General features: G+C 38.4%; 1 protein-coding gene across 5 annotated transcripts; it reads left to right on the top strand.

The window, feature by feature from the left end:
• Positions 1–26,090, top strand: LOC128689364 (uncharacterized). 5 transcript variants are annotated; one of them, XM_053777556.2, is made up of 8 exons: positions 1–52; positions 866–917; positions 1,675–1,771; positions 2,235–2,370; positions 4,865–5,063; positions 11,096–11,235; positions 21,157–21,254; positions 25,081–26,090. In XM_053777556.2, exons 3-8 carry the CDS (start codon positions 1,687–1,689, stop codon positions 25,392–25,394), a joined length of 972 nt encoding a protein of 323 aa, XP_053633531.2. In that variant the 5' UTR covers positions 1–52; positions 866–917; positions 1,675–1,686; the 3' UTR covers positions 25,395–26,090. The 5 variants fall into 5 exon arrangements, with proteins under 5 accessions (XP_053633531.2, XP_053633530.2, XP_053633535.2 ...); XM_053777555.2 differs by lacking the exon at positions 866–917 and having other exon boundaries at positions 2–52; XM_053777560.2 differs by lacking the exons at positions 1–52; positions 866–917 and adding an exon at positions 114–136.
• Positions 26,091–26,170: the final 80 nt, after the last annotated feature.

The following is a 26,170-nucleotide window of genomic DNA, read 5'->3' on the forward strand; positions in this document are numbered from 1 at the left end:
CTGTCAGTGGCTCTTACAAACCCAACAACAAGACGGCGAAGAATATCCTTTGGTAAAAATTTTAATTGAAAGTAAAAGGACACAAGTGCAACTAATGTGACATTTTTATTGTGTCCTTTTATTTTACATATTGTCGGTAATTCTTCCAACATTATTACAAAAATTTTAATGTTTTTTTTTTTTGTGTATGTACATGTCATTAGTTAATATAAATACGACACTTGATTTCGCAATTTGGTTGATCAGTTTCGAGTCAGGATTTGCAGCTTCTTTCCATAAAACTGGTGAATGGTTCTTGTTCCAAGGAATTAGAGCCTCCCTTTCCTGAGTCAAACCCTGATTGTCCCCCCACCCCTTTCTAGATGTATAATCCTTACAGGTTTAGTGCTTCCATTGATTATAATAATACACCATCATTCTAATGACTCAAGTGGTAGCGCCTTCCACTTGAGCCATTACAATAGTACTCAGATTTTCCACTTGTCCTGAGGTCGAACTCAGGTCTGAAGGATCTGAGTTCAATCTCAGGACAAGTGAAACGTTGGGCGTGTTAATTTACAGCTGTTGCCTGTGTTCACCTAGCACCTATCTTACCTGGGTGCTAGGTACCTGCTGTGGGTCTCATCCTGGGGGAGAGGATCAAAGTGGTTTATTACCCCCTCTGAGTTAATCTGAGTAAAGTCTTCTAGTATGTTTTTTTTTTTATCTAGTCAGTTCCCTGAAAATGGGAATAATCATGAAAGTGCTTGGAAATTCTTTTTTTTTTCACATTGGGGTTTAGCGCTTAATTTTCATTATAATAATAATTTTTCACGTGTAACAGATGGGTATCTTTATTGTCAAAACGTGTTTGTTTGCTTTGCAGACTTCCTCAGTTGAAAACAGACTAAATATTGGAGACAGCTGAAGTGATAAAGGTAAAAAAAGGACTGCACGTGGTGACCCCGTGGCCTGGCTGGTGAAGCTCTCACTTCACACACGGAGGGCCCGGGTTCGATTTCTGGCGGGGTAGAAACATTTCAGCGTGTTTCCTTACACCTATTGTCCTGTTCACCTAGCAGCAAGTAGGTACCTGAGTGTTAGTCGACTGGCATGGGTCATATCCTGGGGGACAAGATTGAGGACCCCAATGGAAATAAGACAGGTAGTCCTTGATGATACACTGCCTTTCCTGGGTTATCCTGGGTGGCTAACCCTGTGGGGTTAAAAATCCAAACAAAATCTTATGTTATCTTATCTTAAACCTCAAACCTGCTACTTCTGGCCTGAGAAACTGATCACCTCACTTTTACCTCCACTGCCTCTTCCATCTCCAGTATTTACATACCAAGAGCTGGTATCCTACTACAACTAATTTTAGAGCTCAGCCCTATCTAAGACATACTGTACTACTACCCTCTATGATGTGACCGACAATAGTTGAATAACACTCGGATACTATAAATGTTTAATGCTAGGTGACCGTTGGCAGCAGATGTGTGGACACTTACCCACATCCCTCATCCTGCTTGGGCATTGGACTTGAATTAGGTTTATTTTGAGTGGAGTTTTCTGCCATAGAGTTACAGGTCACCCAGTTTTTACTCTTTTATGAAGTCGAAGATAATAATCTCATGGTAAATATTTAATTGAATGTCACTGAGAGTCTAATTAAGAAATATACGTAATTTTCAGATTATACACAACATGGCAGGTACTGTAGCAAGAGCAGGAAGAGTGTGGACATCTCTCAAACTGCACAGATTTGTTAGCACAACTGCACCTCTTTCAGGTTAGTGAAGAAGGTGACCTAAGGATGCCCATGGACTTGTGGAAAGATAACTAGAGTATGAGTAACAATGATAATGATGTACCCCCTCATGGGTGAAACATTGTACCTAATAAGAACAGCCTCACCACTTGCCAGTATTATACCTCCATTTTGTACCTGTTTTGGTTGTGTAGTGCAAAGACTGAAAATGTATAATGAGTGTGTTGGTGCATGGTGAAAGAAAGAAGCATGTAAGACTAGTGTTGTATGATCCTTAGAGATATAATGTATTTTTGTGAACAGAGTACAATAATATATTAGTAATAACTGTAAATTGACTTAAAATATTATAGTTATGTCCTGTGATAAAAACTGTGATATAGTTTAAAAACTATGTAAATCAGCTGATTTACTAATTACATTTGATATATGTTTTGTAACTAGATATATATTGGTTATTATTGAAGACCTAATACTTTTACAGTCCGAGGTATACCACGAGTTTTACGAGGCTTAGGTACAGCTGAAGAGGATGTTGAAGATATAAGTATTGATGACCTAGAAGAAATGTCAAATTTAGATGCAGAAGCTCTACAGCATCATTCCTCACAGCTTGAAGTGTATGTATAATTAATTATGCAAAATTTTTGCTTAGGGCTCTCAGCTTAGACTAGCATATGATGCATATACAGTATTATATATAGACAGGGCCAGTGAAAAGCAGAGGTTCCATAGGGACAATAAGAACACTGTCAACACCTGAGGCCCAAAACTCTTTAACTTCCTACTAGCAAAGATCTTTGTATTGCTGGAATTAGTGTAGAAGTCTTCAAGAGGAGACTGGACCACTATCTTTCCAAGATGCCAGATCACTCAGGCTGTGATAGCCATGTAGTCTAGGGGGCTGCCAGCAGCAACAGTCAAGTTAAACAGGCAGTCAACAAAGCTGCCTGGCCCCCAGACCAGGAATTGAGGTTAGAAAAATCCTCAAAATAGATAACAGGCAAAAAATAAAAGAAAAAAAAATCGAGAGAGAAATGGTACATCCACATACTGTATGTATGTTACAAGGACCAGGTGCTGTGGGAATGTGAAAATTCTGTTGTCGTATATTCTTGTTTACTACACTTATCGCCACAGCTGATACAGTAAATTTTTTATATTCCTTGGCAGTACATTCTTGAGGTCACCTTGAATACCACATATTGAATAACACTTGTAGGTACTGTCTCTGTTATAAGGATAATGTTTTAAGTTAATGTACAGTAAAATATATACAAGTTACTAAGTTGATTACAAATTATTCTCTCTTATTGAGATAAATAATCCCTTAAATAACCTTTCAATAAGAAGAGGGAAGTGATAGCTTAATTAAGCGATTAGTAAGATCTTTGTCCATTTTGTCATCATCCTGTATTATTCATATTTTATTTGTAATCACTCATTGTGAAAATACGTAGGCTTATTCACTAAACCATAGCATTTATGAATGCCAATATCCATAACTCTTCAACTTTGTGCAAGCAGATACAAAAATTACAGAGAAACTAATATAAAAGTTTTCACTAGGAAACCTGACAAGCTCTTGTAGGATAAATTGTATGTTAGGTTGTGATGACTATGTATGCCTGCAGGATGTGGGCAGCAGTAGCCTGTTTGGTGGTCACTAGGAAAGCTTGGTCTGTGACTTGACTGCCGAGTAGAAGAAATCTGGAAATTGGTCACACATACATGGTCACAGATATGAAACCGAGGGGTCAGGGATTAAACCTGTAGGAACTTCTAGTCAATTCCAGGGGACAGTGCCCCTGTGGTTTGGTCCCAGACTAGTAGATTAATGATTAAGAGAAGAGACCCAAGAGCTGCAGATTAAACCATACAACCTCTGAGGGGAAGGTTGCCTGGACTAACTACATGTAAACCACCTGGTGGTTCACACTTACACTCATTCACCCATTGACTATAAACACAGAAATACAAATCTTAATCTTAAAATAATGAATCCTAACTAGTCATAAGTTTGCCTATGATACTCCAATATAGACACTATGTATTGTGCCGAAACAAAAGCATTCACATTGCTAAACTCACAAACTATAATGTAGTCACTTAGCCTTAATACCATAATCTGTAATAATTTAAAGTTTAGAATTTAAGTCTGCCCAAAATGCCTAGCCATGCTATGTGTCCTAGTGGCCGCCTCTGTAATTAGTATTTTAAAACATGTAAACCACACAATATTCAAAATCTGTAAACCCCGCATTGTAATCCTTATAGAGAATAAACTTGATTGATTGATTGATTGATGCCAGTGATGGCTCTTTCCCAAGGAATTGGACCTGCTCTTCCCTTCCCTTCCTTGGAGTGAACCTGAATACCTCCTATTTCCCAGGGCACCTGTATGACTTATGGGTTAAGTGCTTCCCCATGCATGTAATCAAACCATACATACTGTTAAGTACAAAAAGATTTTGGTAAATAGTTAGGAAAACAAGATTTTTTTTGCCATTTTTTTGCAATTTGGAGATTATCAGAAGCAAAGGCTTCTGATAATCTCCAACAAATGTGCCTAATTTTGTATAATACCATTCCAGTTTAAGGGTTAACCCTTAAACTGTCCAAACGTAGATCTACGTTTGCGCTCATAGCGCTCCGACCTTAATTTTCTCTATAAGAAACCATGTAAAAAAAAGTAGATCTACATTCGGAGCGCTACGCGAGCAAACGTAGATCTACATTTGGACAGTTTAAGGGTTAAACAATGGTGTCATTTTTGTGGCAATATCATATTCATGTTTTCCTTTAACTTTATTCTGGCTAAAGCAAAGGTAACGAATTACAGTAGTACATATATAGGTTTCTGTCAGCCATCTAATAATACTAGAAAGCTTATGTACTATATTAAGTGAAAAAGTAAATCCCACATGGAAGGAAAATAAACACAGGGTGAGTCTCAGACCCATTGTTGATAGGGCCTCTGATGCCAAATATACAGATCCTTTTCAGTCTAGTGTTTTATTTTCCCTCCCTATGGGATTTACCGTGTCATTGATTGATTGACATCTACTGTATATCACAAAACTACATTTGTACCGAATATAAGTACTCTTACAGTGATGCCAAGAAATATCAGGTTCATTTGCGCAGAGAAACAATTAAGAGGAAATACTTCAGTGATTATGAACCAAAAGAAAAAAACCTACTAACATGGGCAATGAAAGAGCAGTTGCGTTATTTGCATTCTTCTGACCCGAGCATGTGGACGCCTGAGGCTCTTTCAAAAGCCTTTCCCATTTCTCCTGCTGGTGCCAAGGTAAACCTGTTTTGTACTGCTGCCTCAGCTGTGTGTCTAAAGAAAAGTTTTGTGTATAAGAATGTTTGGATATTTTTAGAATAGTACTGCATAAGTTAATTATTAATGGTTTATATTTTTGAACATGCCGACCATTTTATATCAAGATAAGGTGACCCAGAAAGAAAAATATGCTGACCCTCACTCATTCCATAGCTGCCTCTCCAGAACTGTGTGGTTGCCACAATTAAAAAAATATCTACTGAACTGCAGCAGATAAGTAATAAGTGATGGTGAATGCATTTTACTTTTGATCACCTTACCTGGTGGGAAGTGGCTGATGTACTATTTTTTAAAAAATATGTGTTTAATTATTCTCCATTTTAGGTAGTAGGTTGGTAGACAGCACCGCCCAGGGAGGTACTACTGTCCTGCCAAGTAAGTAAAACGGAAGCCTGTAATTGTTTTACATCATGGTAGGATTGCTGGTGTCTTTTTCCTGTCTCATAAACAAGCAAGATTTCAGGTACGTCTTGCTACTTCTACTTGCACTTAGGTCACACTACACTTGCATGTACAAGCATATATATACACATCCCTCTGGGTTTACTTCTATTTTCTTATTAGTTCTTGTTCTTATTTATTTCCTCTTATCTCCTAGGGAAGTGGAACAGAATTCTTCCTCCATAAGCCATGCATGTTGTAGGAGGCTACTAAAATGCTGAGAGCAAGGGACTAGTAACCCCTTCTCCTGTATACATTACTAAAGTTAAAAAGAGAAACTTTTGTTTTTCTTTTTGGGCCACCCTGCCTCGGTGGGATACAGCTGGTTTCTTGAAAGAAAAAGAATTATTCTCCATGCGGAAGTAGAACAGAATTCTTCCTCCTCAAGTCGTGCATGTCGTAAGAGGCGACTAAAATGCCGGGAGCAAGGGACTAGTTACCCCTACCTGGAGAGAATTCTGGGGAGCAATGCCCCTGCGGCCCAGTCCATGACCAGGCCTCCTGTATACATCGCTAAGGTTAAGAAGAGAAACTCATGTTTTTCTTTTTGGGCCACCCTGCTTTGGTGAGATATGGCCAATTTGTAGAAAGAAGAAGAATATTTTATTATTATTATTATTATTATTATTATTATTATTATTATTATTACTACTATTATTCTTTCAACAAACTGGCTGTATCCCACCAAGGCAGGGTGGCCCCAAAAGAAAAATGAGAGTTTCTCTTTTTAAATTTAGTACAGTGGACCCTTGGTTATTGGCCGTAATCCGTTCCAGAAGGTCAGCCAAAAACTGAAGTAATATTTCCCATAATAATTAACCCTTTGACTGTTGCAGCCCCAAATCTTGAGGTGTCTCCTGGTGTCGAAAAGTTTTTGAAAAAAAAAAATTATTTTTTCTTATGAAATGATAGAGAATCTATTCCTGATGGTAATGACACCAAAAGAACAAAATTTGATTGAAAACTTACGGAATTACGGTCTTGCGAAGTTAGCGACCTCAACAATATTTACAAATCGGCGATTTTGCCTACTTTGAGCCTTATTTTTGGCTAATTCCATTGTTCCAGTCGACAAAACTCATAGCTATTTCTTTAGAACTCCATTTGTTCTATAGATTGAGTACAAGAAACTGCCCATTTACTGATTTCAGCTACCCAATAACGTGGTCAGAAATTTGCAATTTGGCTAATTCACACAAATTAAAAAATAAGCCAATTTCAAAATACGGTCCAGAATGAACAATGCAGACATTCCTGGCTCTAAAATAACATTTTCTTTGTTCATCGGTCATATCTTCAGGCCCCTCTGATATTACTCTTGCTTTCTATTTTGAATTTTTATTCAAACAAAAAATAGAAGATCTACTGTTATGCAGACTACTGCAATATTGTAATAATTGTATAAATAATGTGAACCCATTCATGACTGCATATTAGAATGGCTAGTTGGACATTTATTGGGCAATGACACCATTGGTTTACTTTTGAACATCGGCAAAAATCAAACTTTTCCCGTACTTTGAGCTCCATTTCAAGGTTCTTGTCATAGTAAAACTAATCAAAATCACCTCTATTTCTATAACATGTTTTCCATTCCATCAAATGAGACCAAGAAAACGAGAATACAACCATAAATACTATCCAATAATACACCACAAAGTCGGTGTTTTAATCCAAAAACACGGTCGGAGTTTTTTTTTTTCTCATTATGCGCTGTGTGCTGCAGAATTTTTTTTTATATGGTGCACACTGAACACACAGACCCATTCTCTCACATGTGGGCCTAACAGCTTTCTCCTGCTTGATTTGAAGCTGCTAGAATTTTTGAGTATATGTAAGTCAAACACGGTGGCTCATAAGACGTATTTATATGACCGATCAGTCAAAGGGTTAACGTAAATACAATTAATCCATTCCAGATAAAAATATTCACAAAAAAATAATTTTTTTAACAATATGTAAATATTACATACCTTTATTGAAGGCTAATGCTGGCTTCTGGACAAATGTTCTTAATCAGTGAAGAAAGCAGCTCCTTCACTCTATCTTCCTCCTCCTCTGAAGCAAGTTCCTCAGCTGCAGTCTGTTGCTGTTTAAGTTGAAGCTCTTGCAGCTCTTCAGTGGTTAGTTCTTCCCTGTGGTCCTCCACCAACTCTTCCACATCCTCACCACTCACCTCCAACCCCACCAGTGCCACAATAGAGTCCACATGGTCGGCAGGGTCAGGGTCAGCCTCAAACTCTTCAAAATCCCTCTCTTGGACACAATCTGGCCACAGTTTTCTCCAAGCAGAGTTCAAAGTACTGGAAGTCACTCCCTCCCAAGCCTTACCTATAAGGCTTATGCAATGGAAGATAGTGAAGTGATTCCTCCAGAACTCTTTTAGGGCCAGTCGAGTGTCCGAGGTCACTTCTAAGCACTTTTGAAACACTACTTTTGTGTAGAGTTTTTTGAAGTTAGAAATGACCTGCTGGTCCATGGGCTGGAAGAGAGGAGTGGTGTTAGGAGGCAAGAACTTCACTTTTATAAAATTGAAGTCCCGAAACACTTGGTTTTCCAAGTCTGGAGGATGTGCAGGAGCATTGTCCAGTACCAGGAGGCACTTGAATGACAATTTCTTTTCCAGGAGGTATTTTTTCACACTTGGGCTAAACGTATCATTAACCCACTATTTGAAAATTTGCCTTGTGACCCATGCCTTATGATTAACGTTCCACATCACACACACACTATTCTTCATGACATTTTTTTTCTTGAACACTGGGATTTTCTGAGTGATACACGAGTAAAGGCTTCACTTAGAAATCCCCATTAGAATTACTACACAACAAAAGAGTAAGCCTGTCTTTCATAGGCTTGTGTCCTGGCAGTGCCTTTTCCTCCTGGGTAATGTAGGTCTTGTTTGGCATTTTCTTCCAAAACAGGCCTGTTTCGTCACAGTTGAACACTTGTTGGGGTTTGAATTCTTCAGCCTCTATGTACCCCTGGAATTCCTGCACAAATTTTTCAGCTGCACATTAGTCAGAACTTGCAGCCTCACCATGCCTTACAACACTGTGTATGTCACTATGCTTCTTAAATCTATCAAATCATCCTGGCCCTAAATTCACAAACTGCAGCACTTGTTCCAGGCATTTTCTTTGCAAGATCCTCATGCAACTGCCTTGCCTTCTCACAAATAATCGACTCCACAACATTCTCCCACTAATTTTTTTTCCTTAATCCACAATAATAATAACTTTTCCATCTCTTCCATTATTGGTGGCCTTTGTTTAGTTAGAAAAGTACTTCTTTTGCAACATTAGCATCCTTGATTTGTTCTTTCTTAGCCAGGATGGATGTAATTGTTGATTTATTCTTGCTGTACATCTTGGTAAGTTCCACCGCCCTCACACCACTCTCAAACTTTTCTATCACTTCACACTTAAATTCCATGGTGTTTCTCATTTTTTTTTACCACAGGAACTTTCTTTGGAGCCATGGTTACTTATTTCACAGTTGCACTGCAAAAATAACACAAACTACAATAGGAAATAAGCAAAATGTTTGGATGTATGAGCAGAAGCTTCCTCAGTCACCACAAGAGACACAGCCAAACTGATGCGCAAGTGGCCCCAGCAGAACAGCCGATCACTGAATTAACAGCCGATAACCAGGCGTTGAAAAACCGGCCGATCACCGAGTTGGTCGATAACATAACTGGCCGATAACCGGGGGTCCACTGTATTATATACAGGAGAAGGAGTTACTAGCCCCTTGCTCCAAGCAGTTTGGTCACCTCTTATGACACCCATGGCTTACATAGGAAGAATTCTGTTCTACTGCCCCATGGAGATAAGCAGAAATAAACAAAAACAAGAACTAGGAAGAAAATAGAAGAAAACCCAGAAGGGTGTGTGTATATATATGCTTGTACATGCATGTGTAGTGTGACCTAAGTGTAAGTAGAAGTAGCAAGAAGTCCCTGAAACCTTGCATGTTTATGAGACAGAAGAAAGACATCAGCAATCCTACCATCTTGTAAAACAATTACAGGCTTCTGTTTCACGCTCACTTGGCAGGATGGTAGTACATGTATCTCCCTGGGCAGTTGCTGTCTACCAACCTACTACCTAAGACCAGCAATCCTGCCATCATTCAAAACAATTACATGTACGTGTTTTCATTTCGTACTCATTTGGCAGGACAGTAGTGCCTCCCTGGGTAGTTGCTGTCTACCAACCTACTACCTAATTTTATTATTATTATCATAGTATTAATGGGAATTGCTAAATCCATAGGAGTTATACAACATTTAGGGATGAGATGTAATCAGCTTTGATCTAATTCCTTATATCAAAAATTTTTCACTAGCATTTATGCACCCCCTTGAAGGATTTGTATTTATTTGTGATACAATTACATCTTGAGTAAATTGGGATGCAAACAGTTTGTCATATTACAGTGAAAATGATTAAACTTTAGATGGAAGTCTCATGTCTTGATTTGCTGAGTGATTAGTGTCTGACTAATTATATTTTAACAAGCTCAGTTATATTCTACTCAGGTTATGTATGATCTTTGATAGAAAAATTGGTTTTCATCAAAATAACATTTCAGTATAGTGGAACCTCAAATATTGAACTTTCTTCATTCAGACAGTTGTTCGAGTGCCGTTGCCGAATGAATTTATTCCCATCAGGAATGACGTAAATTAGATTAGTTCATTTCAGACCCTCAAAAATACACTTATAAAAGCACTTACAAAAATCTTTCTTCTTTCTTTCAACACACCGGCCGTATCCCACCGAGGTGGGGTGGCCCAAAAGGAAAAAACGAAAGTTTCTCCTTTTACATTTAGTAATATATACAGGAGAAGGAGTTACTAGCCCCTTGCTCCCGGCATTTTAGTCGGCTCTTACAACACGCATGGCTTACGGAGGAAGAATTCTGTTCCACTTCCCCATGGAGGTAAGAGGAAATAAACAAGAACAAGAACTAGAAAGAAAATAGAAGAAAACCCAGAAGGGTGTGTGTGTATATGCGTATATACTTGTACGTACATGTATGTGTAGTGTGACCTAAGTGCAAGTAGAAGTAGCAAGACATACCTGAAATCTTGCATGTTTATGAAACAGAAAAAAGGACACCAGCAATCCTACCATCATGTACAACAGTTACAGACTTTCATTTTACACTCACTTGGCAGGATGTTAGTATCCCCCTGGGTGGTTGCTGTCTATCAACCTACTACCTATGACTTACAAAAATACACTTACATAATTGGTTGAGTTGGGAGCAGTTCAATATTTGAGGTTCCACTGTATATTTTTTTATATTAATAGTTTTATTTTTTAAATGTGAAGTATACATGAACTTGGCACAAATATTCCAAACGAAAAACTTTAACTTTGTGTTGACACCCTATGTATTGACTCTTCCATTCTTTAGTTGTAAAGGACTGTTACCTATCATTGCTCTTCAGTAAAGCTCACATGGTTGGGAAGAAAATAGGGAAATACAGTATATAATAATGTTTCCAGCTCTGACCTCTGTCTACATTCTTACAGAAATTATTAAAAGTACACTGGAGCCCGAGGAGTGACGCTGAGATCCAGAAACATGACAAAGCAGTTGCGGTTCGCTGGAAACATCTTGCAAAAGACCAGCTTGGCAGTGCCCAACTCCTGAAACAGATATCTGACAACAAGTTAGTATATAGGTGCTCCTCGACTTACGGTGATTCGATTTACAATATTTTGACTTTACAATGGAGCAAAAGTAACTACATACTTTGGAGATGAGACTTAAAAATAATTACCCAGTATGAGCCAGCAAGTCCATAACTTGTGTTCATTTATTTAATTTTCAATGCTGGTATTTATTTAACCCTTTCACTGTTTTCGACGTATAAATACGTCTTACGAGCCAATGTTTCTGACGTATATATACTCAATAATTCTAGCGGCTTCAAATCAAGTGGGAGAAAGCTGGTAGGCCCACATGTGAGAGAATGGGTCTGTGTGGTCAGTGTGCACCACATAAAAAAAATCCTGCAGCACACATTGCGTAATGAGAAAAAAAAAACTCTGATCGTTTTTTTGGAATAAAACGCCGACTTTGAGGTGTATTTTCGTATAGTATTTATCGTTGTATTCGCGTTTTCATGGTCTTAGGTGATAAAATGGAAAACATATTACAGAAATAGAGATGATTTTCATTACTTTTACGATGAAAACGACCTTGAAACTGAGCTCAAAGTAGCGGAAATGTTCGATTTTTACCAATGTTCAAGAGTACATAAATCACACCACACGTCCAATACACGTCAACTGGGGAGTCTAATATTCTTTCACTAGTGCACTGATATTATTTATACCATTTTTACAATAATGCAGTCGTCTGCATAACAGTAAATTTTGTATTTTTTTGTATGAATAAAAAATCAAAATAGAAAGCAATAATAATATAAGAGGGGCCTAGAGATGTGACTAATGAACAGAGCATATGTTATTTTAGTGCCACGAATGTCTACCTTGTTTATTCTGGACCCTATTTTGAAATTGGCATCTTTTTTATTTTGCGTGAAATTGGCCAAATTGCCAATTTCTGACCACCATATTGGGTAGTCCAAATTAGTAAATGGGAGGTTTCTTGTACTCAGCTGATAGACAAAATGGAGTTCTAAAGAAATAGCTATGAGTTTGGTCAACTGGAACAATGGAATTGGCTGAAAATTGGGCTCAAAGTCGGCGAAATCGCCGATACGCATATGTTGCCGAGACCGCTAACTTCGCGGGAGCATAATTCCACGAGTTTTCGACCAAATTTCGAACTTTTGGTGTCATTACCATCGGGAAAAGATTCTCTATCATTTCATAAGAAAAAATAATTTTTTTTTTTTTCAAAAATTGAGCGACATAGAATGACAGTTTCAGAGAGGGGCCTGAAACAGTCAAAGGGTTAATTGCAGTAATTATTTCTTTATTTACTTATTCAGTGACAGTAGTTATTTATTTACCACATATTCATTTTGGAGTGAGTTAAACAAGTTAAGAAAGCCTAGGGAAAGTATGGATTTGTCAGTTAAAAACAGAGTAGGGGAATTAGTAGATGGGGAAAGGGAGGTATTAGGTAGATGGCGAGAATATTTTGAGGAACTTTTAAATGTTGAGGAAGAAAGGGAGGCGGTAATTTCATGCACTGGCCAGGGAGGTATACAATCTTTTAGGAGTGAAGAAGAGCAGAATGTAAGTGTGGTGGAGGTACGTGAGGCATTACGTAGAATGAAAGGGGGTAAAGCAGCTGGAACTGATGGGATCATGACAGAAATGTTAAAAGCAGGGGGGGATATAGTGTTGGAGTGGTTGGTACTTTTGTTTAATAAATGTATGAAAGAGGGGAAGGTACCTAGGGATTGGCAGAGAGCATGTATAGTCCCTTTATATAAAGGGAAAGGGGACAAAAGAGATTGTAAAAATTATAGAGGAATAAGTTTACTGAGTATACCAGGAAAAGTATACGGTAGGGTTATAATTGAAAGAATTAGAGGTAAGACAGAATGTAGGATTGCGGATGAGCAGGGAGGCTTCAGAGTGGGTAGGGGATGTGTAGATCAAGTGTTTACATTGAAGCATATATGTGAACAGTATTTAGATAAAGGTAGGGAAGTTTTTATTGCAAGTTGGCCGTCTCTCACCGAGGCAGGGTGACCCAGAAAGAAAGAAAATTCCCAAAAAGAAAATACGTTCATCATCATTCAACAATTTCACCTCACTCATGCATTATTACTGTTTTTGCAGAGGTGCCCAGAACACAACAGTTTAGAAGCATATACGTATAAAGATGCACAACGTGTCCCTCCAAGCTGCCAATATCCCAAACCCCTCCTTTAAAGTGCAGGCATAGTACTTCCCATTTCCAGTACTCAAGTCCGGCTATACAAAAATAACCGGTTTCCCTGAATCCCTTCACTAAATATTATCCTGCTCACACTCCAACAGCTCATCAGGTCCCAGGTACCATTCGTCTCCATTCACTCCTATCTAACATGCTCACACATGCTTGCTGGAAGTCCAAGCCCTTCGCCCACAAAACCTCCTTTACCCCCTCCCTCCAACCTTTTTGAGGACGAACCCTACCCCGCCTTCCTTCCCCTACAGATTTATATGCTCTCCAAGTCATTCTACTTTGATCCATTCACTCTAAATGACCAAACCACCTCAACCATCCCTCTTCAGCCCTCTGACTAATACTTTTATTAACTCCACACCTCCTAATTTCCACACTCTGAATTCTCTACATAATATTTACACCACACATTGCCCTTAGACAGGACATCTCCACTGTTTCCAGCCGCCTCCTCACTGCAGCATTTACATCCCATGCTTCACACCCATATAAGAGTGTTGGTACCACTATACTTTCATACATTCCCTTCTTTGCCTCCATGGATAATGTTTTTTTGTCTCCACAAATACCTCAACGCACCACTCACCTTTTTTCCTTCATCAATTCTATGGTTAACCTCATTCTTCATAAACCCATCTGCTGACACTTCAACTCCCAAATATCTGAAAACATTTACTTCCATACTCCCTCTCTCCAATGTGATATCCAATTTTTCTTTATCTTAATCGTTTGATACCCTCATCACCTTACTCTTATCTATGTTCACTTTCAACTTTCTATCTTTACACACCCTCCCAAACTTGTCCACTTACCTTTGCAACTTTTCTTTAGAATCTCCCATAAGCACAGTATCATCAGCAAAAAGTAAATGTGTCAACTCCCATTTTGTATTTAATTCCCCATAATTTAATCCCACCCTTCTCCCCAACACACTGGCATTTACTTCTTTCACAACCCCATCTATAAATATATTAACCATGCTGACATTACACATCTCTGTCTAAGACCTACTTTTACTGGGAAGTAATCTCCCTCTCTCCTACACACCTTAACCTGAGCCTCACTATCCTCATAAAAACTCTTTAGAGCATTTAGTAACTTACTACCTATTCCATACACTTGTAACATCTGCCACATTGCTCCCCTATCCACTCTATCATTTCTTCTTCTTCTTCTTCAACAAGTCGGCCGTCTCCCACCAAGGCAGGGTGACCCAAAAAAGAAAGAAAATCCCCAAAAAGAAAATACTTTCATCATCATTCAACACTTTCACCACACTCGCACATTATCACTGTTTTTGCAGAGGTGCTCAGAATACAACAGTCTAGAAGCATACACATATAAAGATACACAACATATCCCTCCAAACTGCCAATATCCCAAACCCCTCCTTTAAAGTGCAGGCATTGTACTTCCCATTTCCAGGACTCAAGTCCGACTATATGAAAATAACCGGTTTCCCTGAATCCCTTCACTAAATATTACCCTGCTCACACTCCAACAGATCGTCAGGTCCCAAGTACCATTCGTCTCCATTCACTCCTATCTAACACGCTCACGCACGCTTGCTGGAAGTCCAAGCCCCTTACCCACAAAACCTCCTTTACCCCCTCTCTCCAACCCTTTCGAGGACGACCCCTACCCCGCCTTCCTTCCCCTATAGATTTATATGCTTTCCATGTCATTCTACTTTGATCCATTCTCTCTAAATGACCAAACCACCTCAACAACCCCTCTTCTGCCCTCTGACTAATACTTTTAACTCCACACCTTCTCCTAATTTCCACACTCCGAATTTTCTGCATAATATTTACACCACACATTGCCCTTAAACAGGACATCTCCACTGCCTCCAACCGTCTCCTCGCTGCTGCATTTACCACCCAAGCTTCACACCCATATAAGAGTGTTGGTACTACTATACTTTCATACATTCCCTTCTTTGCCTCCATAGATAATGTTTTTTGACTCCACATATACCTCAACGCACCACTCACCTTTTTTCCCTCATCAATTCTATGATTAACCTCATCCTTCATAAATCCATCCGCCGACACGTCAACTCCCAAGTATCTGAAAACATTCACTTCTTCCATACTCCTCCTCCCCAATTTGATATCCAATTTTTCTTTATCTAAATCATTTGACACCCTCATCACCTTACTCTTTTCTATGTTCACTTTCAACTTTCTACCTTTACACACATTCCCAAACTCATCCACTAACCTTTGCAATTTTTCTTTAGAATCTATCATATGCCTTTTCTAAATCCATAAATGCAATGAAAACTTCCCTGCCTTTAATGTAAACACTTGATCTACACATCCCTTACCCACTCTAAAGCCTCCTTGGTCATCTGCAATCCTACTCTCTGTCTTACCTCTAATTCTTTTAATAATAACCCTACCATACACTTTACCTGGTATACTCAGTAAACTTATTCCCCTATAATTTTTAGTCTCTTTTGTCCCCCTTCCCTTTATATAAAGGAACTATACATGCTCTCTGCCAATCCCTAGGTACCTTCTCCTCTTTCATACATTTCTTTCTTTCTTTCAACACACCGGCCGTATCCCACCGAGGCAGGGTGGCCCAAAAGGAAAAAGGAAAGTTTCTCCTTTTACATTTAGTAATATATACAGGAGAAGAGGTTACTAGCCCCTTGCTCCCGGCATTTTAGTCGCCTCTTACAACACGCATGGCTTACGGAGGAAGAATTCTGTTCCACTTCCCCATGGAGATAAGAGGAAATAAACAAGAATAAGAACTAGAAAGAAAATAGAAGAAAACCCAGAGGGGTGTGTATATATGTGCTTGTACATGTATGTGTAGTGTGACCTAAGTGTAAGTAAAAGTAGCAAGACGTACCTGAAATCTTGCATGTTCAAGAGACAGAAAAAAGGACACCAGCAATCCTACCATCATGTAAAACAATTACAGGCTTTCGTTTTACACTCACTTGGCAGGACGGTAGTACCTCCCTGGGCGGTTGCTGTCTACCAACCTACTACCTATATTTCATACATTTATTAAACAAAAATACCAACCACTCCAACACTATGTATCCCCCTGCTTTTAACATTTCTGTCATGATTCTGTCAGTTCCTGCTGCTTTACTACCTTTCATTCTATGTAATGCCTCATGCACCTCCCCCACACTCACATCCTGCTCTTCTTCACTCCTAAAAGATGTTATACCTCTCTGACCAGTGCATGAAATTTCCGCCTCCCTTTCATCATTGACATTTAAAAGTGCCTCAAAATATTCCTGCCATCTACCCAATAGCTCCAGCTCCCCCATCTGCTAACTCCCCTACTCTGTTTTTAACTGGCAAATTCATTTGTTCCCTAAGCTTTCTTAACTTGTTTATCTCACTCCAAAATTTTTTCTTATTTTCATTAAAATTTCTTGCCAGTGCCTCTCCCACTCTTTCATCTGCTCTCCTTTTGCACTCGCCACTCTCTTCACCTTTCTTTTACTCTCCATATACTCTGCTCTTCTTACAACACTTCTGCTTTGTAAAAACCTCTCATAAGCTACCTTTTTCTATTTTATCATACCCTTTACTTCATCATTCTACCAGTCATTCCTCTTTCCTCCTGCACCCACCCTCCTATAGCCACAAACTTCTGCCCCTACAACCCACCCCCACTATTTATACTTGCATTAGCCCACCTTTCTGCCAATAGTTGCTTATATCTCACCTTAACTTCCTCCTCCCTTAGTTTATACACTTTCACCTCTCTCTTACTTGCTGTTGCCATTTTTCTCTTGTCCCATCTACCTCTAACTCTAACTGTATCTACAACTAAATAATGATCTGATATATCCGTTGCTCCCTCTATAAACACGTACATCCTGAAGCCTTCCCATCAACTTTTTATCCACCAATACATAATCTGACAAACTACTTTCATTACGTGCTATATCATACCTTGTATACTTATCCACTTTTTTCATAAAGTTTGTATTACTTATTACTAAACCTCTTTCTTCACATAGGTCAATTAAAGGCTCCCCATTTTCATTTATCCCTGGCACCCCAGATTTACCTACTACTCCCTCCACAACATTTTTACCCACTTTAGCATTGAGATTCCCAACAACAAGTGCTCTCTCACTTGGTTCAAAACTCCCCATGCACTCACTCAACATTTCCCAAAATCTCTCTCTCTCCTCTTTACTTCTCTCTTCTCCAGGTGCATAAACACTGACTATAACCCACTTTTCACATCCAACCCTTATTTTACACCACATACTCCTTGAATTTATACATTTATATTCCCTCTTTTCCTGCCATAACTTATCCTTTCAGCATTACTGCTACTCCTTCTTTAGCTCTAACTCTATTTGAAACCCCTGATCTAATCCCATTTATTTCTCCCCACTGAAACTCTCCCACCCCCTTCAGCTTTGTTTCACTTAAAGCCAGGACATTCAGCTTCTTCTCATTCATAACATCCACAATCATCTCTTTCTTATCATTCACACAACATCCACACACATTCAAACATCCCATTTTGATGTTTTTTTTCTTTTTCTTTTTAGTAAGCTATACGGGAAAAGGGGTTACTAGCCCATTGTTCCCAGCATTTTGGTTAACGTTTACAACACGCATGGCTTATGGAGGAAAGAGTCTTATTCCACTACCCCATGGATATGAAATGAAAAGCACTAAGAACAAGAATTATTAAGATAAAAGCAAAGAAAACTCAAATGAGTGTGTATATGTAAACGTGTACATGTATGTGTAGTGTGACCTGAGTGTAGGTAGAAGTAGCAAGACTTACCTGAAATCTTGCATGTTTTATTTTATTTATTTTTTTTTATCACACTGGCCGATTCCCACCAAGGCAGGGTGGCCCGAAAAAGAAAAATTTTCACCATCATTCACTCCATCACTGTCTTGCCAGAAGGGTGCTTTACACTACAGTTTTTAAACTGCAACATTAACACCCCTCCTTCAGAGTGCAGGCACTGTACTTCCCATCTCCAGGACTCAAGTCCGGCCTGCCGGTTTCCCTGAACCCCTTCATAAATGTTACTTTGCTCACACTCTAACAGCACGTCAAGTATTAAAAACCATTTGTCTCCATTCACTCCTATCAAACACGCTCACGCATGCCTGCTGGAAGTCCAAGCCCCTTGCACACAAAACCTCCTTTACCCCCTCTCTCCAACCTTTCCTAGGCCGACCCCTACCACACCTTCCTTCCACTACAGACTGATACACTCTTGAAGTCACTCTGTTTCGCTCCATTCTCTCTACATGTCCGAACCACCTCAACAACCCTTCCTCAGCCCTCTGGACAACAGTTTTGGTAATCCCGCACCTCCTCCTAACTTCCAAACTACGAATTCTCTGCATTATATTCACACCACACATTGCCCTCAGACATGACATCTCCACTGCCTCCAGCCTTCTCCTCGCTGCAACATTCATCACCCATGCTTCACACCCATATAAGAGCGTTGGTAAAACTATACTCTCATACATTCCCCTCTTTGCCTCCAAGGACAAAGTTCTTTGTCTCCACAAACTCCTAAGTGCACCGCTCACCCTTTTCCCCTCATCAATTCTATGATTCACCTCATCTTTCATAGACCCATCTGCTGACACGTCCACTCCCAAATATCTGAATACATTCACCTCCTCCATACTCTCTCCCTCCAATCTGATATCCAATCTTTCATCACCTAATCTTTTTGTTATCCTCATTACCTTACTCTTTCCTGTATTCACTTTTAATTTTCTTCTTTTGCACACCCTACCAAATTCATCCACCAATCTCTGCAACTTCTCTTCAGAATCTCCCAAGAGCACAGTGTCATCAGCAAAGAGCAACTGTGACAACTCCCACTTTATGTGTGATTCTTTATCTTTTAACTCCACGCCTCTTGCCAAGACCCTCGCATTTACTTCTCTTACAACCCCATCTATAAATATGTTTATTAGACAGAAAAAAGACACCAGCAATCCTACCATCATGTAAAACAAATTCAGGCTTCCTTTTTACAATCACTTGGTAGGATGGTAGTACCTCCCCAAATGGTTGCTGTCTACCAACGTACTACCTACAATTTATTGATGCTAAATTATGATTGCTTTCCAGTTTTTATTGTTTTTAATGTTTAATGTTCTGTGCACTAATGTATTATGATATTAATTGTTTCAAGGTGTTTTATGAGCACTTCAAAAATGGGAAAATGCATAGCCTGATGTTGCTCCATTTGGAATATACATACAGTATAAATTGGCACAAATAATTATTTTTATTCTATTTTCTTCTGCTTTGGATTTCTTAAACTGTGTACAAGGAATGCTTATGATATCATAATTATATTGAGGTGTATCCTATGTGTTATATTGTGTTGTATATTTAGGTTCACTGAAATATCCTGGTTATATAAACATAATGTAATTTGTGTGTCCATAATACCTGTGTACCTTCAAGATTACTGAAGAAGATTTATTTACAAGGAAATTGTATGATATTGCAATTATTTCAAGGTGCAGTACTCATGGCAGCATTGAAAGAAGTGACATTGCTTGACTTTATTAGGTCATCCTGGGTTAAATCTACATGGTGTGCTCTTTGGTTGAATTCCAGTGTTAACAGCGTGAAATTGTATTAAATATGGAATGAATAAGTCATTTTCTCTCAGTTCCACCTCCTGTTTGCTGCTGGTGAAGCGGTCAAATATTAGCAAAAATTATGTAACAACTTGTTTCTATTTGCTCTCTTAAATGCTAAAATGATTATGTATGTGTGTATATGAGAGAAAAGAATGTTACATGAAGTATGAGAAGCAAGAATAGTAAAAACTGGGGCAGCTTGAACATGCCAAGGTAGGATGATAGGAGCTCAAAGTAAGTTCTAGAAATTCCAAGTCTAGTTTTAACATTTCAGTGTCTTATCATTACCTCTTTGTAACACTGTAGTGTGTGGCTACTCCCTCACAAATGATGTTCTGAATTACTAAGTTTTGAACAAATTGAAATATGGCATTGTACCATACATAAATTTTAACTGGGCTTTTTCGACCCTATAAGAAAGTTATAGTACCTACTATAGTTGTTTTTGTTAACAATGCATACAGTTGAACTCTGGAATCATGTGCTTTGTAATCTGGGTGATTCAGTTATGCAACAGTTTTCTTGAAAGCCATTCAGTAGTACCTTTGATTATTCAGTTTTTTTTTGTGCCCTTTTTTTTTATGCTTGGCATACAACTACTAAACTGAAAAATAACCATAGGATTTCATTCAGAATGTACTCATTCTGTTTTATCAGTGTTAAAATTAAGAAGATTATAGCAATATTTAAAGAAGAGGTGGATAAAAATGTTGAAACAGTTCAGCTATGAGAATTTTTCTATTATCAGTGTTTTCAGGACTCCTAACAGCTTCAGGAAACTTAACCCTTCCCTCCTCTCTTCCCTGTGAATTTTAGAGTTGGACTGTACATCAATTTCAGTTTTTTCCAGTTCTATGGAAATGGAGCATATATAATGCCACCTGGAGGAACCTAAGAGAAAAGCATATATAGTCACTCTTCTTGTTAGTCATATACCAATTCCACTTCTGTGGGGTGATGCAAATATAATTCTTAATGTTAAATATTCTTGTCCCTAATGTTAAATGTTCTTGTTGAAAAGTTTAATTTACAAGTACTATATGTGATTTGACTGATTTTTAATGACTTGTTCAACATTTCAGAAGGTACATGGAAACTCAGCTTGCACCTACTCTTGGTTCCGACCAAATACTCTCTACATTACAGTCACTTAGGTTTCATGATGAAGAAAAACCTTACAGTAAGTCTCAATTAATGTATATTTTATATTTTTATATTTCTGATGCTTCATTTTTCCCAAAGAACTCAGATTATCTTGATAAAATACTTTCAAACTTCCTTATTTAAACTTGCTTTTCTGGGCAGTTTCTTCTTGTCGAGCCCTCATGGAGACCTATCTTACACTTTGTAACAGGATGCTAGTTGCATTCTCCTTATTGATGCCTGTTTTGTCCACCTTGTACTCTGGGTGTCCATTTCCACGTCTTTTTCATTTCTGCACATGTTGTGATGAACAACTAAAACTAGTTTTGGACCTCCTTGTGACATTTTGCTCAGCTGCACTTCCTTGTAGCTTTCCATTATCTACTGTAATCTTGTTGGCTGTGCTAGCCTGGGCTGTAACCAAAGGTCAGAACTTCATTCCCTTACCAGACACCACTTAGATAAGTACTCTACCTTGACATTTGTCTGGTAGGAACCAGTTTCTGACTGGCTGCACACTGGTGCAGTCAAGCAACATGTTCAGTATGCACAATAGTTAGTGCATAACTCTGTGTTGATTGTCCTCTAATGTTAAGATTAAAGGAAGAAAAAGATGGCAAGACAGACAGAATGAGTTGTTTACATGGACCAACACAATGATTCACTTAACAGAACTCACAATGAACAACTGTCTCCCTAACATGTCTAGTAAAGAGAGAGAATTAAATGATTCATTACAAAGCACTGGTAAGATTTATTACAGTAGTTGAAAATACGAATAGCTTTAGACAGCTATGTAAACAGCCATTGGTGCTAAAGTAGTTAGGTTGCTTTAGACAGTCCAACTATCTATGGACAATAAAATTCTATTAAGAACTTTTTATTGTTATTTGCTTAATGGTATTGTCAATAGAAAACCTCTCCTAGTATCACAACCCATGCTAGCTAGATATATACCAGGTAATCTGTTAATCTGTAGAATGTGTTAATATACACTTCTGCAATGTAGGAGCTATACTTAGTTTAAAATTAGTTCTTTGCTTAACAATTGGGAAAGTCAAGTTTTTTTTATTAAAATGAAGATTATAAGATTGGATGAATTATCATGGGTGAAGGGAGAGCCCTCAGAAGAATGTTTAACCAGGATGTCTTTTAACACTGATGATAAGTATAAACACTTCTTCCCCACTATACAGTCAATAAATAAAAATAATGTATACTGCATGTAAATATATTTTATGCTCAAAATTGTTCTCTGACACACACTTTCAACCAAAGTTTATATTTTTAAGTATTCCTTTGTTTTCAGTGGAAGTGGGAGCTCTTCAGTATTTGTCTTCACTTACTCATTGTTTCTATTTGTGATTTTTCAGGCGAGTACCCAAAGTATTTGCACTGCCCATAGCACATTACCTGTGCTAATATACCTCTGACTGGTTTTGATTGCTCTTTATCCTCGTAACCCAGCTTAAAACCAGGCTTCCCTAATTACTGCCTGGCCAACCAGGCTGTTTATGATATAGGCCTGCAGACCCACTTAGCCATGTCTACTAGGCTTATCCAGCACTTGTAGCAGGAAATACTCCAGCTTCTTAAAACCTGCCTTCATTCTGGCAATATTCCTAATATCTGCTTCTCTTTATACACCCCCTCTTGTGTAGAGAGCCCTTTAATACTTATTAGATTAGTTAAGGTACTAGTTCTTACTTTAGTGTAGGATAGATCATTCCTTTGAAGGTACTGCAGCAGTAATTCTCTCGGCAAATACTCCTCAACAATGCAGTAAGAATCTTTGTGAGATGAGATGAATAATGAGTAATAGTAGAGTAAAAACTATTTTGCATGACTTGGGGTTATTTTCACTTAAGGTTTCTCTCACTGATGAGCTTTAAGAATTTTAGCATTAAGAATCTTGAAACTAGTTTACAGGACAGGCCTTTTATGGTGGCTCAGAGACAGTGTTTCCTTAATCTAGATAAAGGGGAAGCCAAATTTGCTTCTCAACATGTAGTCATTAATTCTCAAGTCGTGTTAAAGGTAATTACAATACATCAAGGAAACTCTTGGTTTTTCTATAAATTTATTTGCATAAGAATCATCTTCTATCACTAAAGCAATGATGAATCAGATATGGTAGTCAAGTCAGCAGGCAGATTTTAAATTCAGTTCTTTCTTCTTTCAACACACTGGCTGTATCCCACCGAGGCGGGGTGGCCCAAAAGGAAAAACGAAAGTTTCTCCTTTTACATTTAATAATATATACAGGAGAAGGGGTTACTAACCCCTTGCTCCTGGCATTTTAGCCGCTTCTTACAACATGCATGGCTTATGGAGGAAGAATTCTGTTCCACTTCCCCATGGAGGTAAGATGAAATAAACAAGAACTAGAAAGAAAATAGAAGAAAACCCAGAGAGGTGTGTATGTATATGCTTGTACATGTATGTGTAGTGTGATCTAAGTGTAAGTAGAAGTAGCAATATGTACCTGAAATATTGCATGTGTGTGAGACAGAAAAAAAAGACCAGCAATCCTACCATCGTGTAAAACAATTACAGGCTTCCGTTTTACACTCACTTGGCAGGACAGTAGTACCTCCCTGGGCGGTTGCTGTCTACCAACCTACTACCCAGGACAAATTCAGTTGTCTAGTATTTAAGAGTTCTGATTGGGTAATCTACGAAGCTCTCTCTTTCCTTTTACAGGTTAGGCCAGCTTTTTTTCTTGTTGATCTATTTACAGAACAGTTCAGCAGTAACCATCCACACCTCGTCACACACATTTTGCATTCTCTCTCATTTAGAAAGCACTGATATGTAGTGATGCCACTATTTATAAAATACTAACTATGGGGCCCCAATAGATTCTACCATAATATAATGTGTAGAGCCAGGATTATATTCCGAGTTTTTTCTTACAAAAGCACTTTGTAGTAGCAAGCTTCAGTTTACTTTGGTTTCACAGTTCTTAGAATAATTGTTGGGACAATGTAGGTCTAAACTTCAAAATTTTAAGGTTTTCCCCCCAGTCCACTCATCTGGCCCTGGTACATTTGGCCTTTGATGGATTTTGAGAGTTTTCCTACTCGCACAAGCCCTGCTCTGGGCCAGGCTTGTCTGGTGCTTGCCTGGTCAACCAGGCTGTTGTTGTTGGCAGCCTGTTGGCCCACATCAATCACAGCCTGGTTGATCCAGAAGTGGTTTGATGTATATCTCTGTACCCTTCAATTTTTTATTCCTATATAGAGGGCTCTTCCATACTTTTGCACTCCCCTGATAAATACAGTAAGAAGCACAACATCCAGATGCCTTCACATGTGATGGAGTACGTACTAATTAAGACTGCTGAAAGAGCAACTGAAACATTTGTCAGACTTCTGCATTCTGGTATGCTATTGCAAAAATGAAGCAGCTGACTGCTACACTGGAAAACAAGTTAATGCTTAAAGAACAAAAACTTCCATTAACAAGCTTAAACAAGAAAGTGAACAGGATGGTTTAGACAGTTCCATGAGGTATTTCAGTTTTGGAGAGATGTCTGAACTGTACTATTAACACTTCTTTGGGAAGACAGTGATCAGAGTGATTAGTGGCAAAGATGTTTCTTTTTTTTCAGGTCATCTTACTTCAGCTGAAGATGGAAGATGTGTTAAAAAAAAGTCTAACATATTGTTTAAATTTTATAAAGCTTTACTGAAATTGCATACTCTTTTATGAATTTGACTTAGCTCATTGTACTTTAGGAATTGTGCTTTTATTTTAATTAACTTCAGTATGTTTTCAGTTTTGTAACTATGAAAAATATCTCCACTGCTATACTGCTAATATTCAAAGTATTAAGATTTACCATAGTTTTCTTTTCACAGGTGCTATGGCTCTGAAGCCTAGACACAAGCTTCCAAAAGTACCGAAGATGAATGGATCATTTTCTAGCATAATAAGAGATTATGAATTGCAAGTATCACAGCTAAATAAAAACCTTGAAGAGGACCCCAACGATGCTGACCCGACCAACCAGTCCAGATGCATGGATCTAACAACGATCATTCCTGGAACACCCAAATATGAAGGCACATATACCCAGGTCACATGCCCAGCAAATCATAAACCCAAGGAAAAATTCAAATCTAGAAGAAAGATAATGACCTTTAGTGAATTTATCAAGAATAAGACAGTATAGCCTTTGTATCTCTGGCATCAGCTTTTAAATTGTCCATGTACTAAATAAATATATAAATAGTATATTAAGCATGTAGTATTTTTAACCATCTTCAGTCAACTTGGCGTCCACCAGGACGTTGCCATGTCCCTAGGGGAGCTCTCCATCGGGCTGTTAACGGAGTCACTGGCTTCTTGGACCTCTTGGGAAGGGTCGATGGTGCTCGTGCAAGCAGCAGATCCCGGGGCAACTTGCTGCTGTTTGCAATGGCTGTAGCCGAGGAGAGACAGGCACCTAGCAACATCTGTTGTTGGGGCAATGGATGAATTCCCTGCTATGTTTGTTAACTGCTCATTACTCTGTAATTTGTCTATGATTGTAATCATGTGATAACGTGTTTATCATTCATTACCTTTGAAACTTATCATGATTTTGACCAGCTCTACCTGGAGCTCATTACCTTTGTAAATTCTCATGATTAATGTGTTTATGATTCATTACCTTTGCAATTATTCATGAGTGTGACCAGCTCAACCTGGAGCTCATTACCTTTGTAACTTGGTCATGATTATGACCAGATCTAGTTCATTACCTTTGTAACTTGCTCAGCTATCAAAACTTTGGAGTCCAGTCCCTGGACCAATTATGTACCTCTGTAATCTTTTGACTACCGCCCACAGGATGGGTATGGGGTGCATAATAAACATATTAAACTAACTAACTAACTTTCACTCCCTGTCTTTAATACTGCATACAAAATATATGGTTAGGTTCCCAGAGTCTCTAGCTATGACACT

This window comes from Cherax quadricarinatus, chromosome 18 (genome assembly GCF_038502225.1).
Source record: "Cherax quadricarinatus isolate ZL_2023a chromosome 18, ASM3850222v1, whole genome shotgun sequence".
NCBI classification, from domain to species: domain Eukaryota; kingdom Metazoa; phylum Arthropoda; class Malacostraca; order Decapoda; family Parastacidae; genus Cherax; species Cherax quadricarinatus.

Excerpts from the sequence above, each read along its gene's own strand:
- LOC128689364 (XM_053777556.2), top strand. The coding sequence starts at position 1,687 with ATGGCAGGTACTGTAGCAAGAGCAGGAAGAGTGTGGACATCTCTCAAA. Across the intron at positions 5,064-11,095 it reads TTTCTCCTGCTGGTGCCAAG|AAATTATTAAAAGTACACTG; the intron begins GTAAACCTGTTT and ends ACATTCTTACAG. Across the intron at positions 11,236-21,156 it reads AAACAGATATCTGACAACAA|AAGGTACATGGAAACTCAGC; the intron begins GTTAGTATATAG and ends TCAACATTTCAG.